This window comes from Pseudophryne corroboree, chromosome 4 (genome assembly GCF_028390025.1).
Source record: "Pseudophryne corroboree isolate aPseCor3 chromosome 4, aPseCor3.hap2, whole genome shotgun sequence".
Classification (NCBI taxonomy): Eukaryota; Metazoa; Chordata; class Amphibia; order Anura; family Myobatrachidae; genus Pseudophryne; species Pseudophryne corroboree.
This window is the reverse complement of record NC_086447.1, coordinates 204,188,934-204,203,008: the sequence shown is the minus strand read 5'-3', so window position 1 is coordinate 204,203,008 and position 14,075 is coordinate 204,188,934. Positions and strand designations below refer to the sequence as shown.

General features: G+C 47.9%; 1 protein-coding gene across 2 annotated transcripts in view; it reads left to right on the top strand.

Moving 5' to 3' along the window:
* The window catches only part of HDLBP (high density lipoprotein binding protein), a 124,642-nt gene that overhangs the window by 66,084 nt on the left and 44,483 nt on the right, over positions 1–14,075 (top strand). For both annotated transcript variants that reach the window (XM_063915813.1, XM_063915812.1), the window contains exons 19-23: positions 9,975–10,193; positions 10,279–10,423; positions 10,510–10,658; positions 10,799–10,903; positions 12,269–12,403. In XM_063915813.1, coding sequence (XP_063771883.1) covers positions 9,975–10,193; positions 10,279–10,423; positions 10,510–10,658; positions 10,799–10,903; positions 12,269–12,403 — 753 coding nt within the window. The remainder of the gene's footprint in view (positions 1–9,974; positions 10,194–10,278; positions 10,424–10,509; positions 10,659–10,798; positions 10,904–12,268; positions 12,404–14,075) is intronic.

The following is a 14,075-nucleotide window of genomic DNA, read 5'->3' as shown; positions in this document are numbered from 1 at the left end:
CCTGCAAGGACTCCTGGGTCACTGATAATATCCCAGGGCTACAGGTTAGTGTTCCAATATCTCCCACCTTTCAGATTCTTCTAGTCAAGCTTACCAGTTTCACTAGAAACAAGGGTAACCTTACAGGAAGCTATTCAAAAACTGTTACGGACTCTGGCCATTGTTCCAGTTCTGCCCCAACCTCAAAGCAGGGGTGGTAATTCCAGCCTGTTTGTGGTATCGTGCCTGGACGGTTCGGGAAGACCGATCTTACACCTCCAATCACTGAACCCATGCTTACGAGTGTTAAATTTCAAGTTGCGGTCTCTGAGAGTGGTGGTTTCAGGTCTACAAAAGAGGAATTCCTAGTGTCTGGATGTTAGGAATACGTACTTTACATCCCTCTCTGTCCGCCTCATCGGGCTTATCTACAGTTTGCACTGCAGGACAGTCACTACCAATTCCAGGCCCTATCACTCGGTCTCTCAACACCGACTGTTTTCACACAGGTGATGGCTTAGATGACGCTACTACGCTGCAATCTGGGAGTGAACTTCGTCCCATACTTGGACAATCTCCTGCTAATGGATATGTCCGGAGAACAGTTGACGGTAAGCATCAGCCTCACTCCTCGACTACTCACGTCTTAGGGGTGGTTCTAATTCAGCATAAATCCCACCTGGAACAGATACAGGTTTCAGTTCCTGGGAATGCTGCTGGAAACAGTGTCTCAGTAAAGTCCCTTCCTTTGGAAATGGCAAAGACCATTCACACAATGGTTCATTCCATCCTGACGCCAATCAGGATCTCGGTACATCTTTGCATACTCCTTCTGGGAAAGATAATGGCCTCTTATGAGGCATTTCAGTACAGTAGAGTCCATGCCTGACCTTTCCCACTAGTTCTGTTGGACGTATGATCAGAGTCTCATCCGCACATGAATCAGATGGTCTATCTCTGGCCAAAAGCCAGAATTTCCCTGCTGTGACGTTGACAGACCTCTTACCTGGTGAAGGGTCAAATCTTCGGGTTTTTTGATTTGGATTCTACTTAACACGGATGCAAGCTTCGGAGGTTGGGGAGCAGTAATACAGGGAGCTCAGTTCCTGAGAAGGTGGTCAAATCAAGATGACACCCTTCCGATAAATATTCCGGAACTCAGGGTGATCTGCTATGCCCTTCTGCAGGCCTCTTACCTTCAGGATCAAGCATACAGGTACAGTCTGACTACGCACCGGCAGTGGCGTACTTAAACCAACAAGGAGGAGAAGTAAAAGCAGGGCTGCAGTGAGGTGTCCAAGAAACTACTCTGGGCAGAGCAGAATGCAAAAGCCATATCTGCCATCTTCATCCCAGGAGTAGACTTCTGGGAAGCAGACTTCCCCCGCAGACTCTATCTGCGCCTAGGGGACTGGGGCCTCCACCCGCAAGTGTTTTTCATCTGATAACATGTCAGTTGGGCTATCCGTAGTTCAACATGATGGCTACTCGACTCAACAAGAAGCTCCTGCGTTCTTGCTCCAGGAAAAAGGATCCACTGGCTGCAGCAGTAGACATTCTGATGGCGCTGTGGATTTGCAAGTTGGTGTACTTGTTCCCTCCAAATCCTCTAATTCCCAGAGTTCTCTAAAGAATACAAAGGGGCAGAGATCTGGCAATCCTAATTTCCCCAGACTGACCACGCAGAGCCTGGTATGCAGACCTACTGGCCTTGCCCATCGAAGATCCTTGGCTTCTGCCACTTCTGGAAGATCTTCTCAAACAGGGGCCGATCGTCTGTCCTAACTTACGGCTGCAGTTTACGGCATGGAAGTTGAAAGGGAGTTTTTAGACAGGAATGGAATTCCGTGCAAGGTTATCTCGACTATGGTCCAAGCTGGGAAGGTGGTCATGTCTAAACATTGGGATCAGTACTAAATGCCGCCGGCCGGAATCCCGGCGGTTGAAATACCGACGCCGGAATCCCGACCACACAATCCCGACAGGGGTGGCGAGCGGAACGCAGCCCCTTGCGGGCACGGTTCCTCGCTACGCTCGGCACACTATTATATTCTCCCTCTATGGGTATCGTGGACACCCATGGAGGGAGAATATGTCGGGATTGTGGCGGTCGGGATTCCGGCGTCGGTATTTCGACCGCCGGGTTTCCGGCCGGCGGCATCTTGGCCACATCCCTAAACATTACCATCATATTTGGATGGGATATGTTTCTTGGTGTGTAATTCAACAATATTACACCGTGGAATTAAGAGCTGGGACGTTTCTTGTACTTCAGTTAGGAGTGGATATGAGCCTTCAGTTCCTTAAGTTTAAATATCGGCCTTGTCTGTTTTACTTCAGAGATAATTGGCTGCTCTCCCAGACCTCCAGATATTCTTGATTGGTGTCTTTCATATACAACTACAATTTGTGCCGCCCACTGCACCTTGGGGTCTCAATTTGGTTCTAACATTCCTCCAGTCTGACTGGTTTGAACCGTTACACGCTGTTGAAGTAAAGTATCTTACGTGGAAAACTGTCAAGCTGTTGGTCTTGGGCTCGGCATAACGTGTCTTGGAGCTAGGGGCCTTTTATTGTAAGGGGCCCTACCCTGTGTTCCATGAGGACAGAGCGGAGCTCAGGACTCCATCAGCAGTTCCTGCCTAAGGTGGTATCAGCGGTTCACATCAACCAGACGATAGTGGTTCCGGTTATTGTTGACACGTCCGCTACTTCGAAGTCCTTGGATGTCGTACGGGTTTTCATGATGTATGTCATAAGGACTGCTCGCCCAGAGAGTCAGACTTGCTGTTTGTCTTGTGTGATTGGTTGCCCTGCTTCAAAGCAGTTGATTGCACTTTGGATCAGGCTTGATATCCAACAGGCTTATTCCTCAGCAGCCTTACAGAGTCCTAAGTCCCTTCAAGCCCACTCTCCTAGGTCGGTGGGTTATTCGTGGGTGGCTACCTGGGAAGTCTCTGCTTCACAGCTAGATCGAGCTGATATTGGTCCGGTTCAAATATGTTTGTTTTACAAGTTCGATACCTTGGCTGCTGAGGTCCTTCAGTTGGTCTCTCAGTTTTGCAGGAGTCTCAGCACTCTCCCACCCGGTTTGGGAGCTTTGGGACTTCCCCATGGTACTAAGGACCATCCCAGTATCCCATAAGACATTAGAGAAAATAGGAATTTGGTACCTACCGGTTTTTCCTTTTCTCGTAGTCCATAGGGGATATTGGGCACCCGCCTCTGTTCTTTGATTTCTCTTTCATCCACTAGGGGACACTGGAGTTCCTTAGACCTATTGAAGGGACCTGCATCTCTCGACAGGGAGAATCAGAAAACTGTTTAATAATGGATGCGGCTCCCTATGAAAAGGGAGACAAAGCCAGCGATGTTTCAGGAGACAAAGATCCCTTTTGAAGGGACCTGCATCTCCCGACAGGAGATCCTCATCAAGAAAGTGAGTACGGGTGGTTTGAGGGCCCTAGTTTAGTTGGTAGCATAGGTTCTCCCCCCCCCCCCCCCCCCCCCCTGTGTAAAAGCAAGAGAAGAAACTTATTTTTATGTTTATATTTTGACTAGTTTAGCCTCCCCTGTCAGGCATGCACTAAATCCGTTCCGAGATCTGAAGCCCCGCTTTGTGTCCGCTCATAAAGCGCCGCTGTGGGGACCGAGTAACGGTGGATCCACGGTACGCACGCTGGCAGGGTGAGACGGCAACTATTGTACGCGCGGCTGAGGTAATACCTCAGTCGCAGGGGGGTGACCTCTAGCTAGCGGGTTGCTTCTGTCGGACGCGCCGTGGTGGGGCGGGTGATACAGCTCCGGCGCGCGCGCTGACGGACTCAGACGCATCGGAGCAGCGCAAGTATGGAGACTCCTCGGCGCGGGGTAAAGGTAACCCAGCACTGTAGTCCGGAGCGCTCCTCCTGTGGAGAAAAAATAGAGATACGGCCACACAAATTAGTTTAGGGCAGAGGTCCCCAAACTGTGTGCCGTGGCTCCCTGGGGTGCCTCGGGACACTTGCAGGGGGTGCCCTGGGTTGGTGGTCCAGGACCAATTCAAATTATTCATGGTCAATATAATAGGCAAAACCAGTGCTCTTGGCTGCCAGTCATAAAATATGTGGCCAAACAGGAGCAAATCTTGTACCTCACCACACAACTGACCCTAAGGATGACATATAAACGCGATCTACTTAATGTAATATTTCTTTCTAAATTTCTCAATAAGAAATTTTTGGCGTAGGGGTGCCGTGAAAAAAAATCTGATATTCTAGGGTGCCGTGATTCAAAAAAGTTTGGAAACCACTGGTTTAGGGCATAAACTAATGACGTGACTAAAAAGTTTCAGTGGCGACCATTTTAATTTTTCAGATGGGCGCCAATATGAGGGGCAGGGATTAACCCTCCCCCACTTGGAGTTTATTATATAGGGTGACAGGAAATTGTTTTGTAGCATACAGAAGTTAACTGCTCCCCCTGCTGGTGAAACTTAAGATATGCTGTGAGGATCTCTTGAAGAATAATTCTGATTTTTATATTTTCAAAGGACTTCTATACAAAGATCCTGAAGAAAATACTGGGAAGCACGTGGACGACCCTACATCGTGGCGGCTGGACGTTGGGGTCTGTGAGGTTTGCTAACCAGCTGGTGTTGAAAAGAAATGTATTTATTTAATTTTTTTTTAGTTTTTGTCTTCTTCCTTTTCTATGTAAAGAAGGGAAGTGTTTTTTTTCAGACGGGTCCACTCCCTTCATTCCGTCGCTTGTTAGTCTTTCTCTTCCTACTGTAAAGGGTGAAAGCGCTGCGTTATACCCCGGCAAGGGGTTCAAACATGTCTAAAGCATGTAACGAGCACGCGGATTGGCTGCTCTGGGGTGTGCGACTCCTTGGACAAGGACGCACCACCTGGGAGCAGTGCTCTGTCTAGGTCAGAAATGGCGGAATCTCGCAAGCAATCGGAATGGGCTGCGGTATTCTCAAAGAAGATGGAAGAATTTCTCATTAGGTTAACGCCGCTCGCACAAGCAGACAAGAATGTGCGCAAGGCAGTTAAAAGACCTCTTCCAGTTGTATCAGAGGAGGAGGGTCTTCATATGGATACGGAGGAAGGTGAGTTAATTGAATCTACTCTAGATGCCGATTCTCAGGAAGAGGACACGGCGATCTCAGGCCTTGATTCATTATTTGACGCGGTGAAAGAGATCCTGAACTTTAAGGGAGAAGAGGTTAAGGAGCTGGAGGAATTCGAGTTGTTTGAATCCCAAAAGCCGCATTCAGCAGTTTTTCCCATTCCTAAATCTCTCCAAGCTCAAATGGAGGCTTGGAAACAACCTGATGAGCGTTTTCAATTTCCGAAACGGTTTCAGGTAACGTACCCTTTACCTAAGGGTGTTATGGATAAATGGGAAAATCCGCCGATAGTGGATGCCTCCTTAGGAAGGTTGTCCAAAAAAGACAATCTTACCGATTCCTAATGTAACGACTTTAAAGGATGCTTCAGACCATAAGGTTGACACGGCTTTAAAGTCGATTTTTGTGGCGGCAGGTGTGGGATTCTCAGACGATGGAAGAATTGGGTTACCAAGGCCATGGGAGCATGGGCTAGCCGTATTGTACAGGCTATTGAGGAGGAAAATAGCTTGGAAGAGATTACACAACTGGCTGAACACATTCAAGAACCTGCTTCATACTTGTGTCATGCCTCAAAGGATACTAGCACATTGTGCATCTCCTCATCGGCCATATCAGCTAGATGGATTTTATGGCTCAGAGAATGGCAAGGCGACTGACACCAAGAAGGCGGTAGAATCCATCCCCTTTGGGGGTGAGATGCTTTTCGGTCCAGAATTGGACAAGTGGATTTCGCAGGCTACAGCAGGGAAGTCCACTTTTTTTTTTTTTTTTTTTGACTACTCATTATACGAGAGCCACTTCTCAGGCTAGGGGAGGTTATTCGGGACTGGTGTTTACTTCATTTAGATCGCAGTCTTTTCGAGGCCGAGGAAGACCAGCAGCAACCAGAAAGCAGGATAAACCTGCTGACAAGACCGTGGCATGCCGGTCTCCCAGCTCACCTGGGGTCTCCCCTGGCGCACGTGTAGAAGGTTTTCAGGACATATGGGCCAAAACCTCCGGGAACTTTGAATAAACAACTTAATCTCACAGGAGTACAAGATGGATTTTCAAGAGAGACCTCAGTCAGTTTTTTTACAACGGGTTTGCCTCGCTGCCCTCAGAAGGCAAAAGCATTGCTGACGGCAATTCAAAGATTGCTACAGTCTGAGGTCATTATTCCAGTTCCTATCTCTCAAAGAGGAACGGGGTTCTATTCCAGTCTTTTTGTCGTGCTGAATCCAGACGGAACGGTCAGGCCGATACTCAATTTAAAGGTTTTAAACCATTTTCTAAGGGTTTACAAATTCAAAATGGAAGCCATTCAGTCGGTCATTGCAGGTTTGGAACAAGGAGAGTTCATGGTGTCCATGGACATAAAGGATGCATACCTGCATATCCCTATTTGGTCTCCCCACCAGGCTTACGTAAGGTTTGCACTGGTGAGGGATCATTACCAATTCAGATCTCTACCTTTCGGCCTATCATCAGCCCCGAGGATCTTCACGAAGGTCATGGCGGTCATGGTTGCAGGATTATGGCTATTAGGAGTCACGATAATACCTTATCTAGAGATCTTCTGATCAAGGCCCCCTCTCAAGAGAAGCTGATAGAAGCTGCTCAGACATCTCACCGATTTCTCATTCAACACGGGTGGATAGTGAATTTCCAGTAATCAAACCTCATTCCAACTCAACTGATTCAATTTCTGGGTCTCATCTTGAATACGGTGAGATTGAAAGTTTTTCTGCCAGAGTCCAAGATCCAGGATTTACAGAAGTTAGTGGCTCAGGTACTAAGGGCACCAACGGTTTCTCTACACCTCTGTGTGCAACGTCTCGGAAAAATGGCGCAGCTCACCAGTACGGCAGACTTAATTCGCGACCATTCCAGATGAACCTAATTGCTCAGGGAGCAGGTTCGCACTGGCTTCATCGGAGAATCCGACTGCAGCCGCAAGTACGAGTCTCCTTGATATGGTGGTTGTTACACAAGAATCTCGCAGCAGGGTAGAGATTCGGCATTTAGGATTGGAGGATCCTGACAACGGACGCCAGTCTCAGAGGTTGGGGAGCCGTCCTAGAGGACCGTCAGTTTCAGGGAAGGTGGACGTTACAGGAGAGCAGATTACCCGTAAAGATTCTCGAACTAAGAGCAGTTTACAATGCACTTCTCTTAGCCGAAGTCCTGGGTCATCACGTACAGATACAGTCGTACAATGTCACTACGACGGCTTACATAAACCGTCAAGGGGGAACAAAGAGCAGGATGGCATTAAAAGAAGCCACAAAGATCTTGTTGTGGGCGGAAAGGCGAAACGTCATCCTCTCGGCAGTGTTCATTTCAGGTGTGGAGAACTGGGAGGCAGATTATCTCAGGCGCCAGGACATGCATCCGGGAGAGTGGTGCCTGCATCCACAGAATTTCAACAGGGTAGTGAGTAGATGGGGTCTGCCTCAAGTCGACCTAATGGCGCCTCGACAGAACCTCCAGCTGCCCAGGACAAGGGATTCGGCAGCAGAAGGAGTGGACGCATTAACACTTCCTTGGTGTTACAAGAAGGTTTACATCTTTCCACCGTTCCCACTCATACCCAGGGTTCTAAAGAGGTTGAAACGAGAACGAGTGTGGGCGATTTCTAATTGCACCAGATTGGCCACGCAGGAGTTGATACTCGGGTCTACAAGGATTGTTAGCGGACGACCCTTGGCGGTTACCTCAGAGAGAGGACCTGTTATCTCAAGGCCGTTTCACCACCCGGACCTGAACAGGCTGCGTTTAACGGCGTGGCTATTGAAACCCGGATCTTAAGGAACAGAGGTATACCTAGAACGGCCATTCCTACGATGATTGCTGCTAGGAAGCAGGTCACCGCCATGCACTACTACAGGATTTGGAAGAAGTACATGGACTGGTGTCAAGAACATGGATGGAATTCGACGACCTTCCACTTATCCAGACTTTCACTTTTCCTTCAGGCCGGCCTAGACTTAGGTCTGCGCCTGGGATCTCTGAAGGTTCAAGTGTCTGCTCTTTCCATCCTTTTTCAACAGCGGTTGGCATCCTTGCCAGAGGTTCAGACCTTTTTACAGGGGGTTCTGAGGATACAGCCCCCTTTTCGTCCTCCAACTGCACCGTGGGATTTCAATTTGGTATTAGATTTTTTGAAATTGCCACTCTTTGAGCCGTTACCGATAACAGACCTGAAACATCTCGTGGAAGGTAACGTTGTTGCTAGCCTTGGCTTCGGCTAGGTGGGTTTCTGAGTTAGGAGCCTTATCGTGTAAGAGTCCTTCTTTTTTGAATTTTTTATGAGGATCGGTCGGAACTCCGTACAAGAACGGATTTCCTTCCTAAAGTTATTTCGGGGTTTCATGTAAACCAGCCGATTGGGGTCCCATCTTTCCAGTGTCTGACAGATGGGGATGTATACTTGGATGTTGTCCGAGCGTTGCGGGTGTACGTACACATTACGTCGTCCTTTAGGAAGTCGGACCATTTATTTGTCCTGTATGATGGGCCAAAGAAGGGTTGGCTGGCTTCTAGGCAGTCTCTCGATGGATTAGACTTGCCATTCAGCAAGCTTATGTTTCCTGTGGTAAACAGGTTCCAGTACAGACAGATGCTCATACTACCCGGTTGGTGGGTGCCTCCTGGGCGGCTGCCAGAGGTGTTTCCACGTTTCAACTTTGCAGAGCGGTGACGTGGTCCTCAGCCCACACGTTTGCAAAATTTTACAAGTTTGATACCTTTGCGTCTGAGGATTCTAAGTTCGGACGTTTGGTTTTACAGGCAACAGACAGCACTCCCTCCCTGGGGGATAACTTTGGGACGTCCCCTAATGTCTAAGGAACTCCAGTGTCCCCTAGTGGATGAAAGAGAAAAGAGGATTTTGGTACTTAACGATGAATCCATTTCTCTGAATCCTCTAGGGGACACTGGACACCCGCCTCGGTGCTGTCAGCCTGCTGTATTTGGGTTATTGTTCAAACAGTTCATACAAACGGTGTTAGTTTTCGGTTTAAGAAGTTCTTGGATCCTGTTTGTTACGGTTGTTCGGTTCCTCGCCCGGTGCTGTAGTATGTCCTATTCTCTCAGTCCAATTTTCAAAACTGAGGGAGGAGGGATGTGAAGGGGGAGGAGCCGACTGTGCAGGCAATACTGATTTTAGATTGTGCCACACCTCCGGTTTGCAATCTTCACACCCTAATGTCTAAGGAACTCCAGTGTCCCCATGAGGATTCAGAGAAATGGATTTATCGGTAAGTACCAAAATCCTCTCTTTCCTGCAAGTTCTTGTAGGTTTGTTTGGTTCAGCTTATTGCTGTCCCTAATTTTCAAGTTGTGGTTAGCATTGCTATCCTCGTGTGTGTGTGTGTGTGTGTGTGTGTGTGTGTTCGGAACCTCACCACTTTACGGTGCTATTTTCCTTCTCTGCGTATGTTGGTCTCCTCGAGCACAGTTTCCTAGACTAAGTATGCTAGGAGGGGCATAGAGGGGAGGAGCCATCACACAGAAGAATTTGAAGTGCCAAGGCTCCAAAGGAACTATCTATACCCCGTGGTACTAAGGACATCCCAGTATCCCCTTCAGACTACGAGAAAAGGAATTACAAGTAGATATCTAATTCCTATTTTCACGTTCATATTTTTCTCTTAAAAATAACCCAAACCCACTGATTGGTACGGACAGCTTCACCCTCTTACCAGTAGCGGCTTCAATAATTGTCAGTTTCTTCCTAGAAATGTCAATCACTTGCATGGTCACTAGGTGTCTGCAGGGAATGTGTAACTCTTACTCGAGTCTTTTCAGTGTGTGTCTCTTAACAGCCTACAAGACCAGTATGGATCTCTGCAGCACAGCAGATGTATATTTATGCCCATTTTCCATTCTTTAGGATAATATAGTTGAGGACTCGATGTCTGTTGACCCTAAACACCACCGTCACTTTGTGATCCGCCGCGGCCAAGTCCTGCGAGAGATTGCCGAAGAGTATGGAGGTGTGACAGTCAGCTTCCCTCGCTCTGGTGTGCAAAGTGATAAAGTGACATTAAAGGGTGCAAAGGAGTGTGTGGAGGCTGCTAAGAAACGGATCCTAGATATAATCGATGATTTGGTAAGAACAGACCTCCTGGCTAGTGTTGAGCAACGTATGGAATCTTTGTTTTCACTCAGATGTTCACTTATTCTCACTTATTCAGGAGGCTCAGGTCACTATTGAGTGCATGATTCCACAACGATTCCATCGATCCATTATGGGCCCTAAAGGTTCCCGAATCCAACAGATAACAAGAGAGCATGCTGTGCAGATCAAGTTCCCTGACCGCGAGGACAACTCTCAGGGAGGTAAGGAAACTTGCTTTGCCATTTTTTTTTTAAACCGTACAAAAATGAAACCTGGTATTGTAAGAGGTTACCTGTTTCACTGCTAGCACCCAATCCAGAGTCACCAGCGCAAGAGAATGGAGAAGAGGGGGCAGAGCCTAAAGTAGCTATAGATCCAGGCTCACCTAAAAAGTGTGACATCATACTGATCTCTGGCCGCAAGGAGAGGTGTGATGGAGCTTATGAAGCCCTGAAGGTGTGTATGGGAGGAAGATGTGGATGGGGGGAGGTGGAGAGGATCACACTGATCTTAGTACTTGTACATTAGTCAATTGAACAGTTAATAGTTGGGTACAGCATGGCTGTTGCTCAATAATAGTCATCTCACCTCACCAGGCTCTTGTACCGATCAGCATTGAGGTGGATGTCCCATATGATCTTCATCGTTACATCATTGGGCAGAAAGGAGCTGGCATTCGCAAGATGATGGATGAATTTGAGGTTAGTGACAGAAGTTGTGTGGTTCCTCCCCCCTTTGACGTGCAAGTTTCCCTTCAGCAGCACATGGACCTAGTCGGCGGTATGGTCTGTCGCATAACCTCCCCATACATCACGCCTTCTCACAATCCCGATGGTCAGCATGCTGGGATTCCGCTGCCGGATTCCTGACGTGGATATGCTGACCGGCGGTTTCCTGACCGCTGGTCACGCATACCACACCAGATTGGAGCAGCTGCTGGGAAAATGTATACAAAGCAGCCGCCAGCCTCCCAGTGTATACCCGGAAGCTGCAGAGTAGCAGCCACCTGGTAAATGTGAAGCTGCTATGTTATGTTCCAATCACTGGTAGTCTGATATTTCCGTTATCTATGTTCCTAACCACTTCCCTGGCATGGTCTCTTCAGATGCGACCATGCCTGCAAGTGCTTTATCTGACCTGGTCGCACAGGATGCGACCAGTCAGATAACCTGCGTTGGCAGCAGCAGTGAAGGGAAACTTCCCTCCACTGCTACTGTCAGAGGGACCGGAAGGTCCCTCTGCCTTCCAGCCCCCAGTGTTGCCGTGCTGCCGATCATTGATCGGTCAGCACGTCAGGATCCCCCATCTCCAGCGGCTGCAGACAATAGCAGCTTTTGGTAAGTGTAAATCATCGCCCCCAAGCCAGAAACCCCCATGTGTACCTGGCAGCTGTCTGGCTCTAAAAACTAAAGTCGCAATGGTCGTGATGTTACCGATGTTCCAATGGTTGTGATGTTTCCAATCTGTTAACTTATCTTTTTACTAAAATAATTTTGGATAGGGTTAAATTAATGTTCCCCTAATTCACTCCTAAAAAAACCTGACAATTTCTGAGCAGTTTTTTTGGGGGGAAATAGTTAAGTGGTTAAAAAAATATATATTTTTTTTAATCTATTTTAATTTTGTGGGTTTTTTAATATAAAAATGAGTGGAGGATAGGTTAATAACATCTATTTAAAGCTTAATTCAATGATTTAAATGTCAATTACTGAGCAATTTCAGATATAATGGCTAGTTAAGAGGTTAAAATCACAAATAAACCAAAATGATGGCATTGTGACTGATCCAGGAAAAAATGGCATCAGTAGTGATTATAAATGCAAGTTTGTCATTTGCACTAGTGGTAAAGTTTGTCATACACGAGACTGGTGCGGTGTGTGATAAGTAACATTAAAAACAATCTCCATTTGCTTGACAAGTGAAGCTAATGTACATTCAGTAACCTTACCTCTGTCTAGGTTATATTAAATTGTATAGACTACAGTTAGGAAAGTGTTTTTTAGCATTTGTTGTAATCCTATTCAGACTTGTTTGTGTTAATCTTACTAATGCTTTAAATGCCTTAGGTCAACATCCAAGTTCCTGCCCCTGAACTGCAGTGTGACATAATTACCATCACTGGGCTTTCTACAAACCTGGAACGGGCCAAAGCCGGACTTCTAGACAGAGTGAAGGAACTTCAGGCTGAACAGGAGGATAGAGTAAGTGACATGGGGATAATCTGTCTGAACCCATTCCCCCAACTCTCGTCAGGTCTAGAAGACTACACCAGTAAACTAATACTATTTTTCTCTAACGTCCTAGTGGATGCTGGGGACTCCGTAAGGGCCATAGGGAATAGACGGGCTCCGCAGGAGACTGGGCACTCTAAGAAAGAATTAGTACTACTGGTGTGCACTGGCTCCTCCCTCTATGCCCCTCCTCCAGACCTCAGTTAGAATCTGTGCCCGGAAGGAGCTGGGTGCATTTTAGTGAGCTCTCCTGAGCTTTCTGTTAAAGTATTTTAGTTAGGTTTTTCATTTTCAGAGAGCTTCTGCTGGCAACAGACTCTCTGCTACGTGGGACTGAGGGGAGAGAAGCAAACCTACTAACTGCGGTTAGGTTGCGCTTCTTAGGCTACTGGACACCATTAGCTCCAGAGGGTTCGAACACAGGAACTTAACCTTGGTCGTCCGTTCCCGGAGCCGCGCCGACGTCCCCCTCGCAGAGCCAGAAGACAGAAGCCGGCGGGTGAAGCAAGAAGACGTCAAAATCGGCGGCAGAAGACTCCTGTCTTCACATGAGGTAGCGCACAGCACTGCAGCTGTGCGCCATTGCGCCCACACTAACCCACACACTCCGGTCACTGTAGGGTGCAGGGGGGGGGGGGGCGCCGCCCTGGGCAGCAATTGAGTACCTCCTGGCAAAAGCGGCATATATACAGCTGGGCACTGTGTATATGCATGAGCCCCCGCCATTTTTTACACCAAATCGCGGGACAGAAGCCCGCCGCTGAGGGGGCGGGGCTTCTTCCTCAGCACTCACCAGCGCCATTTTCTCTCCACAGCTCTGCTGAGAGGAAGCTCCCCAGGCTCTCCCCTGCAGACTCACAGTAGAAAGAGGGTAAAAAGAGAGGGGGGGCTCATACATTTAGCGCAATAATCATATATACAGCAGCTACTGGGTAAATATTAAGTTACTGTGTGATTCCTGGGTCATATAGCGCTGGGGTGTGTGCTGGCATACTCTGTCTCTCCAAAAGGCCTTGTGGGGGTCCTGTCCTCATATAGAGCATCCCCTGTGTGTGTGGTGTCGGTACGCTTGTGTCGACATGTTTGACGAGGAGGGCTATGTGGAGGCAGAGCAGGTGCAGATGAATGAGGTGGCCCCGCTGACTGCGCCGACACCTGATTGGATGGATATGTGGAAGGTGTTAAATGATAATGTAAACTCCTTGCATAAAAGGTTGGATAAAGCTGAAGCCTTGGGACAGTCGGGGTCTCAGCCCATGCCTGATCCTACAGCGCAGAGGCCGTCAGGGTCTCAGAAGCGCCCACTATCCCATATTGTTGACACAGATGTCGACACGGATTCTGACTCCAGTGTCGATGGCGATGATGCAAAATTGCAGCCTAAAATGGCTAAAGCCATCCGCTACATGATTGTAGCTATGAAGGATGTATTGCACATATCAGAGGTAAACACTGTCCCTGACAAGAGGGATTATATGTTTGGGGAGAAAAAGCAAGAGGTGACTTTTCCCCCTTCACATGAGTTAAATGAGTTATGTGAAAAAGCTTGGGATTCTCCTGATAGGAAAGTGCTGATTTCCAAAAGGTTACTTATGGCGTACCCCTTCCCGCCAACGGACAGGATGCGCTGGGAATCCTCCCC